At 39.5% G+C, this 21,627-nt stretch overlaps 1 protein-coding gene across 2 annotated transcripts in view; it reads left to right on the forward strand.

The window, feature by feature from the left end:
- LOC131976366 (zinc finger protein 516-like) overlaps window positions 1-5,633 on the forward strand; it is a 55,012-nt gene extending 49,379 nt beyond the window's left edge. For both annotated transcript variants that reach the window (XM_059339376.1, XM_059339377.1), the window contains one exon: window positions 1,198-5,633. In XM_059339376.1, coding sequence (XP_059195359.1) covers window positions 1,198-1,257 — 60 coding nt within the window. In that variant the 3' untranslated portion in view covers window positions 1,258-5,633. The remainder of the gene's footprint in view (window positions 1-1,197) is intronic.
- Window positions 5,634-21,627: the final 15,994 nt, after the last annotated feature.

Raw genomic sequence — 21,627 nt, forward strand, 5'->3', positions numbered from 1 at the left:
GGAGCAACAGAGGAGTAAATCTGTTCTGCTTTGACATTCGGAGAGAGCTGGGTTCTACACACTGCGCCTCCATCTTAATTAATCACACACATCTCACACACACACACACCCGCATGGACTCAGATTTACCGCACAATATGAATGATGGGAGCAGGCGCGGCGGAGGGGTCCAATTAGATGTAGTGTTGACGCTGCTTTACGGTGACGATAACCTTTATTATAATGTAGTGCACCGGTCCCGTCAGCGATGTTTCCTCACAGGACGATGTCGTGGAGGTTCTCGCTTTCTTCTCACGTCTCACCCTCGCCATCTCTCCAGCTGTTTTTTTTTTTTTTTTTTTTTAGATTTTTGTGTGATTAATTATACCTTTTTTTGTTGTTTTTTTATCTCTCTTTTCCTCAAACCCCACCCCATCATCCCCCTCCCTTTCTTTCTCTCCGTTGTGTTTCTGATGATGTATGATAACAGCTATATTTCCCTGTTTCTTCTTCAGGGAGAAGGGTGCGGGAGGGGCACGGGGAGTCATTTGTTTTCCCGCTTTGATACTCTTCCATTTATCAAAATGATAATTAGGTGCAATTAAATGGCAATCTCATTTGTTTTGTTCAGGTGTGTGTTGCTTAGTTTTTTTTTATTATTTTTTTATATTTTTGCAGAGGTGTCTGCCATTGTAGGTCAGTCTAATTAGAAGAGAGAGAACAGGGTGTGTGTGGAGTGTGTTTGCATGTGTGTGTGTGTGTGTGGGGGTGGGGGGGGGGGGGGGCATAGGGTGGCCTGGGTGATTGAGAGAAATACACAGAGACTAAAGTAGGACTGTTCAGACAGGGGATGTGTGGTGCTCTTCTCCAGATGGCAGGAAAGCGAAAGGAAGACTTCGTCCATCTGGGTCAGGATAGAGAACTTTTAAAGGGAAATAAGGTGTAAAAAATGTAATGTGAATGCTGCTCTTAACCTGCATAATATTCCTCTATTTCTAGTTGAATGCCATCATGTGTCTTTTTTACGTTTGTCTGTCTGTTTGCTTGTTTCTCCCTCGTTTTTTGTTTCCTCTGCAGCGCGTCTCATCCGTGGTTTACATCGTTGTGTCTTGTTTAATCCCCTGTATATTCAGAATTCTCTAAAAAGTCTCCACATCCCATATATGACAACCTTTTGGCAGCCACCTCACCTTTAAACTTAATGTGTGTGTTCCTCAGGGGAGAGGCCATTCTGCTGCCAGCTCTGCCCATACCGAGCATCTCAGAAAGGGAACCTAAAGACGCACGTCCAGAGTGTCCACCATATGCCTTTTGACAACAGCCAGTACCCAGACACAAGAAGCTTGTTTCTGAGCCAGGAGGAGCGAGGAGCACTGGCTGACAAACACCCACCAACGCCACAACAACAGTAGACCATCTGATAGACCAGGATCTGGACTCTGGACCAAACTAGTCACACAACCCAAATCACCATTCCCAAAAATCAGAGGAAAAGAAGTTGTCCTCTCCACCCACAATCCTTTAAAGACCTTAGAAGAATTTTCTACAATGAAGACGCTTGTAGTTTTTGGATTTTTTTTTTTTCATTAAATAAGAAGCTAGTTAAAGGTGTGCTAGGCAATTTAAAAATCACAATGTGAGCTGCAGCAGAAAAGAGTGTCTTATCTACTAAAGGAAATCATTTCCAGTGAAATTCTGCAGTTAGAAATTCAGGTGTCAGTTGTGAAAACACAGGGAAAATTTTCTCCACGCAGAAGTAATGAAGAGTAATATATAAAGTTTCTAATTAGCTGGACTCACCAATGTCCATCTTTTGCTTCTTGGTAGGCTTTGGCGGTATCTAGTTTTTCATGTCATACCTTTCTGACATTTCACCGGCGTATACGGTATATGATGATATTTGTAGTTTTGTTTAAACAAACAACCCACCCTCACACTGCAGCTGCCATTGTTTCAGCTGGAAGTATAGTGTAGTATAATTCTTACGCATATTTTGCTTATTAAACAGAAAAATACAACAGTATAACTTATGAATGTAAGTTTCTGTACTTCACCTAACTAAGACTTGATTAGTTGCATTGTTAACTCATCTAAAACGTACTTCACTCTAACTCAACAGGGACTTACCATCAAGTATCGTCTTTCCACTGTTCAATCAATGGTCAACTCTGGTTTGTATGAAATTAATCTTTATTTCACAGAGTATAATGTAAAATATACTGGCTCTACATGGTGTTTTCCACCACTGCCGTTTTTTGCCGTGGCGGGGCTGCCAACTGATCAACGCTGCAGCAGACTCGGAGGCAGTCCAATAAATTTGCTGAATAAAATGACAAAAATTGCACAGATACAGCTTTGTCCTTTATCAATGTGACTAAAACAGGGACAGAGGCTTTTTACTTTTTCTTACTTAAATCTTAAGAGCCCTGCAAGTCGGCATCTTTCTCAACTCTACCGCTACCTGTTCCACCTGTAGAACCTGTACACTACACATCAACTAAATACAGCACCTCTGTATCAGCATTTTTGTCTGGATTTCCAAATATCCTGTTAAACCATAGTACTGTGATACCGCCTAAGCCTATATCTTGGTCTTCTTTAATTTGAAGGTTGGCAAAATTGAGCAGATTGTGTGTAGTTTACATCACCTTAAAGGATTTCTGAATATAGAAGCCCTCAAAATTTTAAGAGTTACCTCTTGCTGCCATTTCGGAGGTACCAACAAGTGAAGTCGCCTTATGCAGCTTTACAAGAAGAGCAAAGTTTTTACGAAAAGAAGCAGAAATACTGAACTTGAATGCAACTGCTAGCATTTTAACCAAGGACTGTGGCATTGCATGGCTGCTGTAGTTGCTTCCTGTTACCCTTTCTACTTCTTTGTTTTTTTTAGCTTTATTGTATAAGAGTTTGTGCATTCCTCAGGCCACCAATCATCAGAAATGAGATGAGAGAAAAAGATGCTCTGCAATTCATCAACAGTCAAGTTTGTTTCCTCTGGGTTCATGAAGATGAAGACTTGCATCTGTGTGTGTGTGTGTGTGTGTGTGTGTGTGTGTGCATGCACAAGTGTGTTAATCGCACTTCCCTCCACTCCAGAGTGTAATGTTAGCAGTGCAGCGACCACTGAGGCTGTGTAGCTGATGATTGGAAGGAGAGAGAGAGGTAGGGTTAAGAGAGAGAGAGAACGCTAATGGGGGTGTCTGCTTTAGTGCTCATTAAAAAGAGTGTGCGTTTTAATAGCCAATATAAATGAGCGTACCATTTTTATGGTCATTCAATTATTGTCCATTTAAGAGGAAGGGACTGAGTGGAGGCAGTTTTCCGCCATAACTCCATCATATTAAGGAGTGTTTCCGACACTTCTGACTTTGAGTTAGACTGACTTCATAACAGTGGTGATGACAGGAAGATGCTAGCTCGGCAGTGGATTGCACAGATAAAACTCTTACGTGTTCACTTGCAAAAGAGAATTTGGAACTGCTAATTTTAGCAAGCAAAGCTACATCTCAATTTCATATTGCTAAAGGGCAACATTAACTTTTTGGCTTGTTGGTTTTTGTGTGATGAAAGCTTTGGTACCAAAACCAAACCCAATCTCTCTGGTAGAATGCCTCTCAGCAGCACAGACTACCTTAGAACCAATGCAACCAAGATTATTAACTCAATAGGAAAGAATTGAAAAAAAAAAAACCCTTCTTTGACCCAAAGTTAAGTTTATTTTTTGACACCCTTCTAACCATTTTCTGTTTCTTGTAAAATGATAAAAAGTTTAACAGGTTCAAGCTTGTAAAAAATAACTAATGAAACAATTTCAGAAGGGGAATTCAGAGAGAAAAGTATTCCTTTTAAACTAGCCAGTGTGTTAAAAAGATAACGGATATAATTCAACATGCTCGATATAATAAAGCAGGCTCCTCCGGCAGAACAAACAACCAGAGATTTAGGGCTGATTTTGCTACCAAAACATTTAAGCAGACTAATGAGCCAAACTCCCATACTGTCAGTCTAACTTCTTGAATGGTGATGTGAAGATTAGCATTCTGGGAGGAAAGAGTGTGGAGGTCAGAGAAAGATGGAGAGAGAGCAGCCAGAGGTCAGGAGGTCAGGCTTCCAGAGAGTTCAGATATAAATACAAAAGATGAAGCCTATTGAATTGTAGAGCCGTCACAGCCTTAACACAGGTGTGTGTGAGTGTGCATTTATGTGTGTATGTGCATTCTTTGGTTGACTAACTTCTGTGTACTGCAAGAACTCCAGCCTCCATCTAGATGCTTTGTATACTAGCCTACCTCCTTTGCAATGAAAGTTTTTTATTGGCTGGTATGAAGCCGGGACTGTTCTTTGTGAGGAGGAGATGTTCCCTTTGTGTCCTCTAGGCTTGGTTGTCTCCATGATTGACATAGCCATGTCTTGACATGCTGGGGAAAAGAAAATCAAGGCAGTTGAAAGCAGACTTACAGTGCGAGAATGGAACTGTGGAGACGTTTTTGTATGCATAAACTCAAAAATCAAACCAGTTAAAGATTACGGAGCATACAGAGTACTGTACTTCCCAACTATTTTGAGACCTCAGACATTTTTCCATGATGATGAAATAAATGGTTGCTATACCAGTGGGTCGTCGAGTTATGCATACAAAGTTGTGTGCTTGAATATGCCTAATAATACACCAATGTGTATACTGAAGGTGTGGGTAGTGAAAATACTTGAAACGGATACTCTAGCCTTCGAGGTAGTGTAGTACTAATACCAATGTTGTACAGAATTCCCTTTAAGATTAACTCCTCAGTTATGAATTTGTACTCCGAAGTGTGACTTAGAAAAACTATGAAGCAGGAGTGAGTGTATGTAATATAAAGTGTATATCTGTAATCCACTTTTACCAAACCCTTATATACAGCGGTAGAAACCAAATGGCATTACTAGTGCACTTAGACTAGGTTACTGCTTTAACCGTTCTCATTTTGTCCGATTCTAGCTAAGGTTTCTTTGAGAATGTCTTTTTAATGGTGCCAGCTAACACAATGTCATTTCTGGTTTAGATGCTTTTTGTTAGGATTATTCCATAGATTTTAAATGACAAATGATTTGTTCTGTGACGGCTGTGTGGCGCAGCTTTTTAGCTTTGTTTCCTCATTGAAAGTTTGATAATGCTAGGTGCAGCAGTGCTTATTTTTTCATAAAGATGTAAGAGTGTGTTTTTAGTCTTTCTCTTTGCTAAACTGTAGGATTTGTTCAGTAGCTAGTCATGGCTGCCCTCCCAGAGGGGCTGGCAGGTGTTGTTCTTTTCTCTTTGGTTGGGTTTTTATCATGCCTCTTAAGTTGTATTATTTGTGTCCGTATTGCTTTTTTTAATTTGTTATGAACTTTCATGATTAATTTACCTTAGAAGACATTATTATTCCAAATGTATTTGGTTGATATCTGTATTTATTATCACTTCAAAAAGGATTCGAGGACAGAGGCAGACAGGAGCGTTTGTTTTAATTTGATTTTTCTGGGTTGTTTTTGTTTTTATACTGTGTAGTTTTCATGCCAGCAAGCCGATGTGAAAGCTCTACCTCGTCTGAGCCATTCTCAGTTCTGTTACACTTTTGTACATCATTTCAAAAAGATGTAATGTCATGTCCACAATAAAGACACACAAAATGGCACCTGTTGGCTCTGTTTCATCTGGTTTTGCTTGTTTGTTTTAAATCTACCTCAGCCGCTGTGACTGAACACGTCCAAGTTTAGATGAAAAAGCTTCACACAGATTTGCCGTTTGCAAATGTTCTTTTTCCCTTTTGCTCACACTGCTGGTGTGAAATTTACAAAGAACCATGCAGTGCGGCGTCTCTGAATATTGACAAGATTAAAAACGGAGCATATTTTGTATTCTTTTGTGTCTCTCACATGACTTATTCTTGCCATGGTCACTCGCTGTCATCAGATGTTACTGTCAACACTGTGCACACATGCTGTGCTGGTGAATCAATCCTAAATATTCATGTCCGTAATTCCTTCCTGACTGCAGCTACAGTACACACACACAAAAACCCAGTAAAAGCCGCAACATCTTATATTGTTACAATTTAGGTTCCAAATTAAATGATAAAACTGTTCTTGGGATTTTACCCAAATAAAACCATATGGTTGTCATTGTTACCTTACAACAGAGCAGTCCTGTGTTCAAACTAAACTAGATCCTGATTTATTGATTCAAAACCATGGTAACATGGTGTGGAGTTGAAACAAAATATGCAATGGCACACAGCAGCAAAGGACAGCATAAATGACTTCAATAAAAATTCAGCAATAAGAAACCTAATTTACATACTGTAGAACTTGGCTTATCTATCGGTTTAATTGAAAAATGTATTGCCTTTACAACCCAGATCCCAAAAAAGTTGAGACTTCGAAAATGTAAAGACAACATAATACAAATATTTGCTAATCCTTTGTGACATATATTCAATTAAAATGGTACAAACCACAGTTTTACTAGTTAATAGTCCCACAGTCCCTACCTTAATTTTTTTTTCTCCCCTTAAAGCTAATTCTCTTTTTAACTACAACACATATTGAAAAGTTGCATTGATTTGGAGTGCTGCTGTACATACGTCTCTTTTTGCTCTGGTTTTGGTCTCTACCAGCTCCTGAGAGAAATATCTGTCTAGCAGCTAAATACTTGGCTGCGTGTCAGTCTGCTATCTGGTGATCAGCAAGTAATCTATGTACAGTCGATTTTTAGCGCTTTTTCAATGTAAAGAGCTGCCTGCTGTAACCAAAAATATCACTATGAGAGCCGCAAGAGTGGATTGAGGCAGTAAAGTTGTAGGTCAGACATTTAAACAATGAGCTTAAACTTCTTATAAAGCTCTGTGAGGCTGACTCTCAAACACAGATAAAGAGTCTTTGCAGAGCAAATATGGTGACATATTAGATGTATTACTAGGAGCATTATCCAATACCTGAAAAAGCCATGGCAATGGGAAAGGTTCCCACCCAAGAAGAATGAAATCACAAAAATAATGTAGGCCTAGCTAGTTTGGTTTAATTTTTTCACTTTGACTTTTGCTTGACTTGCCGTGACTGATTGATCCAAATAGTAAGTGTAATTCCTTATTTCTGCCCCCAGACTGGAGTTTTCAAATCAAAACGTGGTCAGTTTTCAAAAGTTTGGAGAAGTACTGTGGATGTTTTAAATATAACTAGGTATAAATGGAGCAAAAGTTATGCTTTTTAAAACAAAAATGCATTAGTGTGGGTGTAGCCGTAGGGTGCCGCTGACTTTAAAATACTTCACATACATGGCTCTTAGTGTCTCATTATGGTGTACATGCTCCTATAGAAGCATTCCCACCATCACAACAAACTTGCCATCCTCAGAGAAATGCTCTTCTCATTATTTTATGTGTCAAATGTGGTCAGATCTTCATTTTTTTCAACACCTATCTGAATGTTACAGGTGTCTATACAATAGACTACATTGTATTCATGTTCTTAAACCTCGCGGCTCTGATTTGGCTCCGCACACACTCTCCATGACCTGCAGAAGAAAGTGATCATGATTCATGAAGATGAGGTGAAAACAGATCAGACCTAAGCCACATTGCAAGCTGTTCTCTTTCATAGCATGTGACATGTTTGATGGATAGCGACTTTGATGTTCGCCCGGGCCCGTTGGCACCTTGATGTCCATGTGTGGCCGTGCGGTTGAAGTCGAGCTGCCAAGCAACGGTGATGAGAAACCCTCACCCTTCAACTACGAGGGACCACCTAGGGATTCGTTGCTACTTTGCCAGTCTCTTTCATGTTCAGTGTCTATGTGCACCATCTGTCTGTCGGTTTGAGCGATGGGTGAATGACGGGTTCCCTCTGAGAACATGGCACATAACGTTAATGCCAGGCAGGCCCGCGGGCTGAGAAAAGACTGCAGCTGCCCGTCACTCTTCCCAACCTCATCTGTCACTGCGAAGGCAGACGTGACGGCCCTGAGCTCCCTCGAAAAACCTGTTCGCTGACATCTCTTCTTTCTGTCACACAGCAGAGAGAAGCTGACTGACTGACTGACTGACTGACTGAATGACTGACTGAGGCGGAAAATACGCCGAACGTCAGGCTGACTCAGATTTGATGGATAGGTGTGGTGGAGAACACAGTATTATGTGCTTTTCTGATTCCGCGTCTTTATGTCGCGAAAGAAAGCTGTTGTTTTTGCTTTTACAAAGGTGTCACCCCACAGGGTTATATCTACAGATAACTTTTGAAGAAACTGTACAATGTTTTATTTGTATCCGTTTAAATGCAGGTTTACGGCTTACCTATGCGTGGGTGCAACTTGGATTCAACAGATGTAGGATTTTTGGATTGATACACAGGAGCAAATATAATATGACCATTTGAATGATTTTGATACAGTTTTTCACTGAGAATCATATTCTTATCAAGTTTGGTAAACCTCAATCTAAATTTAGGCTCCAACAAAACATATAAGACATCATGCTTTAAAAGACATGTTTTTTTGGAAACCCAACCCTCAACACCATTTTGACACTGGATCTGAGGGGGCTGTGTCTGACAATTGCTTTAACTTTACAAAACCAAATCCTACAAGCAAGCCCTTCACACACCACTGAGGCAAGTGGGATTTACACTCAATCTCTTCTTTCATTCTTCACGCAAATACTTTCATCACCTTTCTTGTTAACTAAACTAAAAGGAGAGACTGTACTTTCTGCCGTCAGATGTGGTTGGACAACATTTATGTCTACAACTGGTTTACTGTAAGACAGGGTGAGGTTTAAAAGAAGAATAAAAGTCTGCAGCCAAGATTCCAACATCGCCATGCTAACGTGCTTCCAATGACAAGGACCGAGTCTGAAATTCCATACTAACAGGCTATTTAGTACACTAAACATTGAGTTTTTTTGAGTATAGGTCCAAAATCTTGATCATGTATCTCTAACTGGCAAGAAGGCTCTCAGGGAACAACGTGGTAATTACAGATTGATTCCAGATGCAGAGAATGTTAACATTCTTATCAGGTTTCATGTTTATCATGTTCACTATCTTGCTTTAGCACGTTAGCATGCTTATAAACACAAGGTAAAACTGAGGCTGATAACGAGAAATTCTAACTTAATGGGATGTGAATGGACTAAAATAATAACATTTTTACACTTCTGATCAGCTAATGACTCATAATAATAACAACTGAGTAGAACTGTCTGGAAGACGTGGTGCCATCCTGTGGAAGTATTAAAAATGGCAGTCAGTGCTTCGTAATCCTGCCTCAAGGGCCTGACCCTGGGGCTCAGAATAAGTGGGCTGAAAGGGACACATTATTAGGCACTAATTATCACCTATAATGCTTGATTTTTCTAAAAACAAAACTTCAAAATGATTATCTGGCCAGTTTCTTACCCTTGGTATACTATTGTGTGAGTCCCACTGAGCATACCTTGCATTTAATCCATGTCTGGAGGTTTCTCTTGTGCTGTTCTAGCATCTAAGAATGAACTAGTCATCCCTCAGGAGAAGCTTCCTCTCTTCTTCTTTGCATGAAACCCTCTGTAGCTCTGCTGTATACCGTCCAAGTCAGAGGGCATGATCTATATCTGCCACCAGGGAGCACTATCCCTCTCTAATAGCTGCTAAACGGCCTTCCTCAGGAGGACAAGGGCCACATCACAGACCACATGGCACTTGTGCGATGGCTGCGGCGGCGTGGGCGGCGGAGGGGGTAAATATACTTAAAACACACTACGGCGTATATCAGTGCGGCAGCCTTGAATCCAGTTACCACCAGAGAGTCGGACTCCTCCGCATTTCCCAGGCAAAAGGCCAAACGCATTTACAACACTTCAAGTGTCTGCGACACAAGAACGCCCTCTCCACTGTGAAATATGTAAATATTGCACTAATCAAAGGGTTGTGGAATCGCAAAATGCCACGGAAAGGTTATGACCCGGAGCCTGTGCTAATAGGGGAGTGAGGGAAAAGGGGGGGAGGGGGGGGTGATGGAGGGGGATGAGCTGTGGTGGGGTGGAGGTGGTGGAGGAGTGACAGCTACCACAGGCGTTTCTCCTGCCTGAGGAGGACCTTCACATGCTGACCTCCGCCTCCTGCACTCCAACGCTCTGACAGTAATGAATAGGAAGGGGCTGTTTATGCATATCAAATGTTATTTACTCTCCCACAGTCAACTGTAGCCACAGAGGAAAGAAAGAGAGAGCGGCAGAAAAAAAACAGGATATTCCCAAAGACCGTGGGCTGCCATTAGAACAATGTGGACAAGAATGCAGAGGCCTCTGCGGTGCACTGAGGTTAATCTATCTATCGCAGTGAATTACATGACATGGTTTTTGTGGGGCTCCGGCTCGACTTGCTTTTAAAATGCTGCATTGTTCGCTGCCTTGATTTTTTTCCAGGATTGGAGTGCTTGACAGATACAGAGTACCTACATGAAAACAAGCCCCGGTGAGTATATAAGTGAACTTGACAATGAACTCCTCTTGATATCTAGCCCACATGATTATTTACTTCAACTATCTCCAGCTCCACCAAACTAAAGTCTATATCCAGAGACAGAATCAGGGGGGATGTTAACATACATTCTAGTCATGTAATATATTTTTAAGCAGGATTAATTCTTTTCCACATTGACATGATTGGTCTTAAATAGCGCAAACCTTTAAAAGCCAGAGGGAGGAAAAGCCTGAGTGGAATTATTCAAGGGAATGACGTTCGACGACAAGCTCAAGAAAATAACCTTGAGCGCGAACAATGAAGAATCAGCCGCCAGAAAACGTTTGTATTTTTTTTTTTCCCCAGCCCTGCGTGTCATCGTCGTCGCTTTACGACTCGGCTTCATTTCCCATCACCTCTTGTGAGAATTAAGTTGGATCTTAAGTATGTAAATGAGAACCTATTCTGTGGCCCCCACCCTCTCTTTATATGAATCCCAGGACAGACCATGACATTTAACATCGCCTTCACTAATTTGTGCTTAATAGCCAAAAAGTGATTAGAATTAACATTAATGACATTTCATATGTCTCCCCTTCTACATTCATTACCCCTTCTCTGCTGCTGATACTTAACCAGCTAATGCTGCTGGCTGCTTCTTGCAGCTTAAATTTCACGTTACACTTTTGGCAGAGATCTTTCAGGCATCCTTTTTTTTTACATTTTACTTTTTTCCTGGTCCTTTAGCAAGAAGACAACAAGGAAAGAGCTTTAGAGAAGGAGAATAAGGGGGTCATATAAAGCCTTTAAGTTGGGAATCTATTCTATCGGTCACACCCCCTTCACCAATTGACACGAGCATCGCGGCAGATTAAGAAAAAAAAGGGGGGGGGTCATCTCTTTTCTGGCTCAACGCCTGTTCTATCACCCTTCTTGTTGAAACAAATGCTGTCCAATACCCTTCATCTCTTCTTCTCCTTTGGCGGCTTGAACCCGCTGTAGTCTTCTCCCCCAGCAAAGCCAAATCACAGAGGATAACAGGGCCTGAAGAGATGCTGGCATTTTATTATCATTCCTCTGCTTAGATCTGTACATGGAGGAGATTATTGTGTGAAAAATGAGTATTGTGTTTCTATAAAACGACAGTCTCCACCAGCCCTCCGCCCTCCTCTCGGGTAATTAGTGATGGTCTCCAACCTTGTTCAAGGGCAGTGAGCTTTTCCCATGTGTTTCTACAGGGAGGTCACCCGATCCAACAGCAAGCATGCGACGAAGGTGGTTCCACAACACAAGCCTCCGAATTTACGAATTTTCATAATGTGATGGTAATTTAATGATAAATACTATTTTTGATGAGAAAAGGAACAAAGATGTGGATGCAGGAATGTAATGGGTGGAAACATCATGTAACCTTTACTTTTATAATTGACATTATTTGTAAGTGAGTGATTCTCTAATCGAGGTGCCCTTTGTGCCCCCAGACTTGCTTAAAAGATTTTCAAATAAAGGAAACCACAAAATGCATTTCAAAACCATCAATTAATAGAATAAGGTGTCTGGCATTATAATGCAAAACTAAAAAAATTCAAAAAAATATTTTTATGGGTTGTCTGAGTAGTACACGACAAACATTTTTGCATGTCTTAACTTACTATATTATATTATATTTTCATTTAATGAAATGCAATTAATACAGAATTCTTGCTGCTACTTTAACTTAACAAATATTTATTTTGAAAAAATACATAAACTACAAAATTGCAGTTAACCCTGTCACAGCACACCTATTAGTCCCAATAAAAATAATGGATCAGTCCCTGTGACATCAGCACTGATCATCACACGTCATGATACGTCTGTATCGTTTCTTATCGATGCATTGTTGTTTTTATTGTCAGATTGAGATTGTTCTGCTTAACATTTCAACTGTGTTGTATGAATAAATTATATTAATAATTGTTTAGGAATAAATTAGCAATAATGTTGCAAAAAATATTGCAACTTTATGATGTTCTAAATGCCATGCGGTGCTATTTTCTAAGCTAAATATGGAGTTATAGCTACTTTTTTGCCAAAATACTTCAACACCTTTCAGTGTAAAAGCCTTAAATAACAAGGTTGAGCTCTTGTGAATGTTGAATTTTTGACACTTCTTAATAGAAGACTATTGAATTCTATCCTGTTATTTGACAGATTTGTATTAATGTTATGATGATAGAAGAAATATGAGGTTAATGGTTTTTTGAACTACATCTACAATTTGCAGGATATTCAGAAAAAATATGAAAGCCTAATTAAATTGTAATATAAATGCTTTTTTTTTTTTTTTTTTTTGAAAATCTGAAGGCCGTTGGTAGATAAAGTTATCATTACCTGCTTTGGCAGTCAAATGGTGAGTATTTAAAAACAAAACATGTCACTCTGAATAAGTGATCTGGTACAAGGGCACCTAATTATTAAGCTTCTACAAGAATTTACTTGAATATCTTTTCAAATCACACGGGGTCCAAGTTGGCCATGAAAGGGTTGAACTCAACATAACATTTAGTGAGAAAGAAATGCCTAATAATGATGAATGGGATTTCATGCCTGAGGTGGGAAAACATATTTTTTGATTATTATTTGAGGTATTTTTTCAAAAGTAGTATGACCCAAAGGGCACATGTCTCAGATAATCATCCAATTAATTTACAAATTCAATATATATTATCTGCTAAAACTGCTCTTTTCATAAAACCTAAAAAAAAAAAAAAAAAAAACAACAGTCACCATTTTCCAACAATTTTCCTAAGAGTTGGGCAAACTTTTGCACATTTTTGAGTAGCAGTATTTGACTTTATGCTCTGACCTCAATGAGCACATAATATGAAACACTGTGGAGAAATTGAGTACAAACAATTCAGAACATGTCTGCATCTGAAGTAAATAAGACTGATTTACATAAAACTTTTGACAAACCAAGAGAAACTAAATAATGCCACATTGGCAGAATCTTGTCTTACTGAAAGTACTGTTACTGTAGCTCCAAAGTAATGTAAATGTTGCATGTAAAAAAACAAATTGGTGTAAGAGTAATTTAATTTTTATAAAAAAGGCAAAAGCCCATTAATTACTCCTTTTCTGCAGGTTTATCTGATTTTTATTACGTCGGTTGTTTTGTCTCATTAAGATCATCGACTGGAGGGCAAAGTTTAAACACCTTTTTTGTTTACCACTACAACACGGCTGTAATACAAGGATGGAGGACAGAGGTGGCAGTGAAAGAGGAAAACACAGAGGGATAGTGTGGACAAAAGGAGAGGAGAGGGTATTTTAGTGCAGGGGTGGGGGGTTAAAAGGGTAAGAAGAGCTGGGGGTGATCATGGGTAATGGCAGAGACCTGGCCGCTGACAGACAGGCCAATCTCCTGCCTGGACAGACTCAAGAGAGATGTGTCAGTCTTCGCCGGCACCCCGGGCCAGCTGCACCACCACACCGCTAAATGTGTATTGGCAAAGTGTCGGTGCCAATGCCATTAGCCAGCATACTTAAATTCCCCTGTAATTTTCTACGGGGCTCCTCGTTATTGGCACCTCTGATGGGTCGAGTATTTGAATCCTGGTTCAGTTTTAATGGATGACTGGTGGTGGTGAGCAGTGGGGCGATTTGTTATCACTCCTACAAGACATGTCCACATGCACACACATACACACACTCACACACACACACACACACATGCACACACTGGTGCTACTGTCCTTCTAAGGACCTCTATAGACATAACTCATTCCCCATTGCCTCACTGCTACATGTTTACTCTAAACTAATCCCATTCTAAACTACAATTAGATTAGATTTCCATTCATGTATAAATGTGTCATCCTGCACAAGTGAATTTACTAAATTTTCAGTAAATTATAATCAATAAATTACTTTTCTTCTGAAATTCTTACAAAAAGGGGAACTAAATAACACAAATTAAAGTAATTGTCATTAACTACTTACTAATTAAGATGGTAAGAGGAAGATTGATTAAAAAATGAAAGTTTGAATCTGTTGCTCGTTAAGTTTAAATAAAAATATTTTCTTCCTCTTTCCATGAAATGATTGTGACAATTTGATTTATTCTTGACAGATGAAGTGTATATCTTCTTGAAACTTTATTAATCAATGTCTTCCAAACTTATCATAATGAAAATGAAACCACAATTAACAGAGGATTGTGTCTGAAACAAAATTATTCCTACTTGTCACATTTCAGATGTCTATGAGATGTCAGCAGTTCCATTATAAAACATTTAAATAACTGCTGCACACCCAAAGAGTGTCACATTTCACAGAATACCAAAGAAAATTAGACTAAAGTCCAAAAATGGATGTAAACTTGTGCATCTTGTTTTTAAAATATATATATATTTTTGTCTCAGGGTTAAGGCTGCAACTAAAAAATATTTCCATTATTGATTGATCTGCAGATTACTTCCTCAATTAATTGTTTGGTCAAAAAATAAATATTGAAAAAAGTCCATCCCACTTTCTAAAAGTCCAAGGTGATGTCTTTAAATGTTGTGTCAGTCCAAAACAAAAGACATTCAGTTTAAAGTAATATAAAAGAAATAAAAGCAGGATATCACGATATGTTAAAGACAGCATGACAATGACTGTCAAATCGATAATCACTTTCAAACTAAAGCAGTTAAGAGTAGCTCCATCTCCACCAGCTGCAGCTGTAAAATGATACTTACACAGTGATACTTAGTACTAATTATCTATTGCCACACACAGGGGACACTTCTGAACAATGACTAGTTTTACCTTTGATGCTTTTAGGAAATGCTTCATTTTTAATGTGGGCTTCCCACAAGTTGGAATATCCTTGTAGTTGTATTTGTACTTTAACTTGTGTTGAGGATTGGAGTATTTCTTGCATCGCTGGTACCTCCAAAGTTACAGGTCAAAAACATGTAGTAGTTCTTACAAATAGAGCAATAAAGTACAAAGTGCAGTACAGACACCTTAACACGTCTCATTACACCACCGGGACAGATCTAATGAAGAAGAATAGTTTTGAGACAGGCTTCCAATGCTGATGTGAGATCAGGCCTTTGCCAATCAAACTTCATTCATTAGCTTTATGGGACAACAAGGACAAAGTTACATGTGAACTGATTGTGATTAGCATTTAATTTTAATTTTCCATCTTAACTCTCCCTGGATCATGATAAAATGAGTGCAAGGAAAAGAGATATTTTTACTTTCTCTTACCATCTGTGACCCCAAAACACATTAAAACGCTAAGAATTTTCATGAGCAAACGATTGTGAAGTTGTTTTGGACTCTTGTGGGATTTGCAGCTTTGAACGTCTCTTTCGCAAATTTTTTTTTTTTCCACAAATCTGCTCTCTCCCTTCCAGGGACATTGCCCGGATAGTGCATCGAGGGAATACAGCCTTCATCAGGCCAAGACAAACACACGCTCCAAAACACACATGAGCCACCACAAAAGTTAAATAACTATATACAGGAGCAATTTAGCTCAGCTGTAATTTGTATATAGTGTTTGACAACCTTGCTGGAGAAGTTTTCACCCCAGAAATGCTAAGTAGTCCCAGCAGGAGTCAGTCAGGAAGAGGAGAGGGGCTCTTTGCTGTTTAATGTATTCTTCGGCAGCCCAGAGGCCTCCAAAACGCTGCATGTCTTTACAATCCGTGTACACACACACACACACACACACACACACACACTCACACACAGACACATGCACACACACTCACATATCTGTCGGCAGTCAGGCTCTGAAGGAACACTGCTAATGGGGCTGTTTTTAATGAGCCAGGAAGAGGAGAGTGACCCTTCGAAGGTGAATATCTCTATCTCTCTCTCTGTGTTTTGCTGCGTGGAAGTGTATGCATGCATGCCATTCACACACACATTTGCACGTATACACGCATACACCCAAGTCCTCATGATTTTATACGAAGTTGTAATATTTATGTCTAATTGTTTTTAACTGCCATAATTACTTTCAGCTCTCGGCTCATTCATTCGTCCAATCCTCTCATCAGGAGCGAGCGTGTGAGACATCAGAAGGCAGAAATGTGTGTTTTTACGGCTGGAGAGCCTGCATAAATTGTAAGGGTTTGAAAAAAAAAGAGCCCTGCAGCAATAGTCCTCTGCAAAGCTGCAGGAGATCCGTCGATTTCCTCAAGTTCCACTTCACGTTGCAAGGGACATATCCATCCCCAGACAACCATTTCACTTTATTTCACTGATTTTATGATCTTTTCCTGCAAAGAAAAAAAGAGGGCAGAGGAAGCAGTTCAGCAAGCGGCCAAAAGATGGCACACTATGTATGGCGGGAAGAGGGTTGTGATGAACGTTGTGGCGGCTGTTGGTGTCTGTATTTAACCTAGAACCTGGAGAGCGTCTGTGTTTCCTCTGCTGGGAATCTTCAGCTTCTAGGATTCATAGAGAAGGAGGAGGAGGGAGAAGAAGGTAGGTGAACGGATGTCATGCTTCTGCCCATGTTGCTCAACAAGCCGGCAGCCTTTACACTAAAATGAGCCTGAGGATATATAGCTGTGACATTTCATCTTGGAGCCCCCCCTAGGTTCATTTTGTCTGTAGAAACATGTGGAGTTATACGGTGCAATCTGAGAAGACGGCTAAAAATATTCTGATGATTTGTGTTTTTAACGTCTCATTCAGAAAATAAATGCTCCGACTAAACAGGTAGGACGGATTGTACAGGTTAATATTTTTGGTTCCTAAAATAAAAATGAGAGGGGAATGAAAAAGATCCTTTCATACATCATTTTTTAAACTAATTTGTCATGAAGCATGCTCATTAATCCCACCAAAATTGTCTTTTTATGGGTGTTGCTGATTTCTTTTAATCATTCTTTCCTCACGCTGGTGCTGCAGAGGCAGTTTTAAATCTGTACTAAACTATTTCATTTTGCCAGACATGAATGATCAGAATGTCCCTTTTTCTGGTTGGGAATCTTTACGTCATCATTATGAAAATACAACATGTGACATTTAAAATGTATTCATTCACACATGCTGAAATTGATATTTTCAAATATCAAATGTGTGTATTTTCTTCTGCATTAACACTTCTATTTTATTGTAGTTTTTACATGCAGTTGGGGATTAACACTGTAAATGTAACAGAGTGTTCTGTTACCACTGCTTTGAACATGGACACAGTCTACACACTCCACAAAGACACACACACACACCCGCCCATGCTACTAGACCACTGAAAATCAATGTGACAGGTTTCAGTCGTCCCTCAGTGTACACATCCCCTCTCAGACTCTCTCCTGACATCTGCTCGATTACCTCCTACAGCCACACACACACATGCACATGGAGAGAGACGCCCTCCCCGTGGCCGCTCTAAGCCCCTCTGAGCCATATGAAATGTAGTCGGTGCAGGAGAAACCAGATACTGCTGGCTGTGTCACATTGCGTTTGCCGCCACCCGTCAGGAGCGGGTCTGTTTGACTGCCAGACGTTATGACAGCGTCAGTCATCCTCCAGCCCAGCAGCAGGCTGTTTGGACGGAGGGGGGGGGGGGGAGCGCAAGACCTCCACCACAGGCTGGTGGTGAGGAAGGAAAGGGAGTAGAGTCCAACGTTTACAGGAAAATTAAATCTCAAATTTCAAACGCAATCGCATAATGCATTTGATATTTTTTAACATTTAGATATAGAAGAAAGTAATAGAGTTTTCTTCTCAGCAACACCATGCTTTCATTCAGGGTAGACCTAGGTAAGATGCCCCCCCTTGTTATTCCTGTCCTGACTGTTACATGGGGACAATTTTCATTCCAGCTCCTTTCTTGGACAGCAGTGGCCTTGGTAATCTTTAAATAGCATCAAAGTAATTTTACTGGTGGGTGGAAATAAAAAGTAGGGGTTTTGGCGTGAGTTAATGTAATATTTTGATGGTACAAAATAAGTGGGAGTTTTTTTAAATATACAAACTTTGTTTTACTGTTGTTTGAACAAAAAATAATAACACTTATGCACACAGTATGTATGTACACCATCATCATTTCACAAATGTATTATGTATGATAATACATGTATTATTTTACTCTAAAAGGCTAAATGCTCTAACCTAGCTGACTTAATGTGAGCTAGCAGTATCAGCTTGCTGTAATGCTAGCTAGCTTAAATTTTTCGGAAGTGCAGGCTCAATATCTAAGGTAATTAGACTAGTTGTTGCCTGAATGCACATTCAGTTGTGTGTGTGTGTTTGTTCTTGTAGCCTACTTCTTACATAGTGAGGACCTCATTTTTCCCGGTCCAATCTATTTTATTGTATTGTTCTTAATTCTGTGTATTTTATTGTTGTTTCTTTTTCTATCTTTTGTACGGTTTCCTTGAGTGCCAAGAAAGGCGCCTTCCAAATAAAATGTATTATTAGTATTATTATTATTTATTTTTTTAATCAACATAATGAGGACATATTTGGGAAGTGAGGACACTGTGGCTTGTCCTGACTTCTTCAAAGTCCTGTTTATGGGTTAAGACTTGGTTTAAAGGTTACAATTTGGTTTAGGTTAAGGTTAGTGTAAGGGTTATGGTTGAGCATTTAGATGTGGATTGTTTAATCGAACCATTGGGTAAGAATTCCCTTTAAAAGATTTTATATTTATGCCTTATACTCTCATTCACACCTATGGGTAATTTAGAGTCACCAATTCACTAAGTGCATGTTTTTGGACTGTGGGAAAGAACCCACACTGACACGGGGCGAACATGCAAACTCCACTCAGAAGAGCCGCAGTCAAACCGGCGACCCTCTGGCTTTGAGGCAAGAATGCTAACCACTACGCCACCTTGTAGCCTGGGATTTTATTATTATTATTTTAATTATTATTTAATTACCCTTTAAATGTGTTACCTTACACAAATTATATATATATTTTAAAAGAAAATAGACATTGTACTCTGGTTTACTTGCCTATTTTTTTCAGCTGGTCCAAGGATTTAAAGAGACCCTCCAGTGGCTCTCTAACCTCTAGCATTATGCTTGTGTGTGTGTATGTGTGTGTGTGTGTGTGTGTGTGTGTGTTTGTGTCTGGCTTGGGGATTTGACAGCCGGCAAGTTGATGATTGAGCTGCTTATCCTGTCAGACCTGACGGCTAGACTTGCATTTTTATTTCATTTTATGCTGCTTTATATATTTTTTAGCCTAAGCTGCAGGAGGGTGCAATATGTCACCCCAGAAGGAGCGCAGATAAAAGCCTGCTACAAACACTCATGGCAGTCAAGGACACACACAAACACAGGTGTACGCTCAAACAACCCTGCACTTCATACTTCCCAGATACACACAGAAGATGTGAGCCCGGTTTGTCAGGTCATCCGACAGCGCCGACAGCACCATGAGCTCCCATGTGGCCTGGAGAGTTTCCAGACAGCAGGACAGGAGGCCTGGACAGCAGCACCTCATGCCCTCCCCTCGTCTCGCTGCCGCCGCCACTCACCCCCCCCTCCCTGGCCTCACCTGCTGCCTCACCTCCAGCCTCACCCGCTGCCTCTCACCACGCAGGACAGCAACCCTCAGAAGAGCCTGGCAGAATGAGAGGTGATGGACAGATCGTCTCTGGTGTGAACTCTCGCCCTCTCTGGTCATGGACAGACAGCTCGCTGTGACATAAAGCAACAGAAAAAGGAAGCTGAGTTTAAGTGGTAATCCTCAAAATGCTCGTGTTTGGTCTCCGTGCGTTGTTGCGATGTCTTAGCTCTGTGGTTTCATGTGTCAATCACGGAGTGTCTGTGGGGTCTTTTTTACTTAAAGTTTCTATAGGTGGTGCTCTTTTCTTTGTCTGCTCAGCCACAGTGGTTATCAGAGCTCCTGCTTAATCTGAAATGTCAAATGCATCACCTCCTGTGTGCCCCATGCTTAGTTTTTAGAACTGCAAATGTCAAAGCAGTTTTAATAGCTCAAATTTGATTCACTACTGTGTCATATTAGTGACTGACAGCTGTAACATATACGTCCAGTGACATCCTTCACTAAGTCAAAATACCAATACAACGATGCAAAAATACTCTTTTACAAGTCCTTTATTCATAATGTGTAATAGAAATATCACAATAGAAAATATTTATTACGCAATAAAATGACCCCTGAGGGTGATATATGTCATTATTAGATTGTGACTGTTGCATCAATGTGTTTTCAGCCTGTGACATCACTTATCAGGTAAAGGTAAAGTAAAAGTAAAGATTATGGGTGTAGTGTGGTATCCAATTATTCAATATTATCAATGAAAACTGAACATTATATATATATATATATATATATATATATATATATATATATATATATATATATATATATATATATATATATATAATCCTATGCCTTTATTTTGAAATTATTATTTCATAGTTATTCTTTTTATTAGAAATTGGGGTTTAAATGTCCTCAGTATTATAATTATAAAATCACACTTTAGTTGCTTTTTGTGAGTTGACATAACTGATTCTGTCAAAAAGGCATATGATATCACCTCATATTGATAGCAGGCCCCTGAATTGAAACCAATCCAAATTATATATAGAAATATTTTGTGATTGAATCAAATTGTATGGCAGTCCAAAGAATCAATATAATATTGTATGGTGATTTGCGAGCCCAGTAAAGATGGCAAAAAAAAAAAGCTACACAAATCTCTATTAATTTTTGAACAATGTGGCAAAATCATGCTCTATTAATTTGATATTTTAATCTGAAAAGTAATTCTTATTGGACTAAAATGTACAATTATGTAATTAAAAATGATTACATTTGTTTGGTGTGTGTTTACATTTAAAAATAACTCCCAAAAAAATAAATTCCAGAAATCATGATCTGGTTCCTGTGATTTTTGGTGTATTCTCCCTTTAAGTACAGTACTTAGTTCCTTTCTAGTACTACATATACTTGCATTAAATGGCTGCAGAATGCAAGTCTTACTGTGTATTGACACAGTAACACTTGCATTCTGCATGGACCTCACTCCGTGCTGCTGTCAGTCTCCTTCATAGCCATTCTATGTATCACTACCTCAGAAATGAAGGCCCTCTCCTATGAATGATTAATAAACAAAGCTCTTAACAATGCAGCAGACATTTCACAAAAAGGTTCATTTTCGGAAATACAATCTCCCTTTTGTTAATAATGTCCATTAATCATGTGAGGATGTCACT

This window comes from Centropristis striata, chromosome 8, assembly GCF_030273125.1.
Source record: "Centropristis striata isolate RG_2023a ecotype Rhode Island chromosome 8, C.striata_1.0, whole genome shotgun sequence".
In the NCBI taxonomy this organism is placed as follows: domain Eukaryota; kingdom Metazoa; phylum Chordata; class Actinopteri; order Perciformes; family Serranidae; genus Centropristis; species Centropristis striata.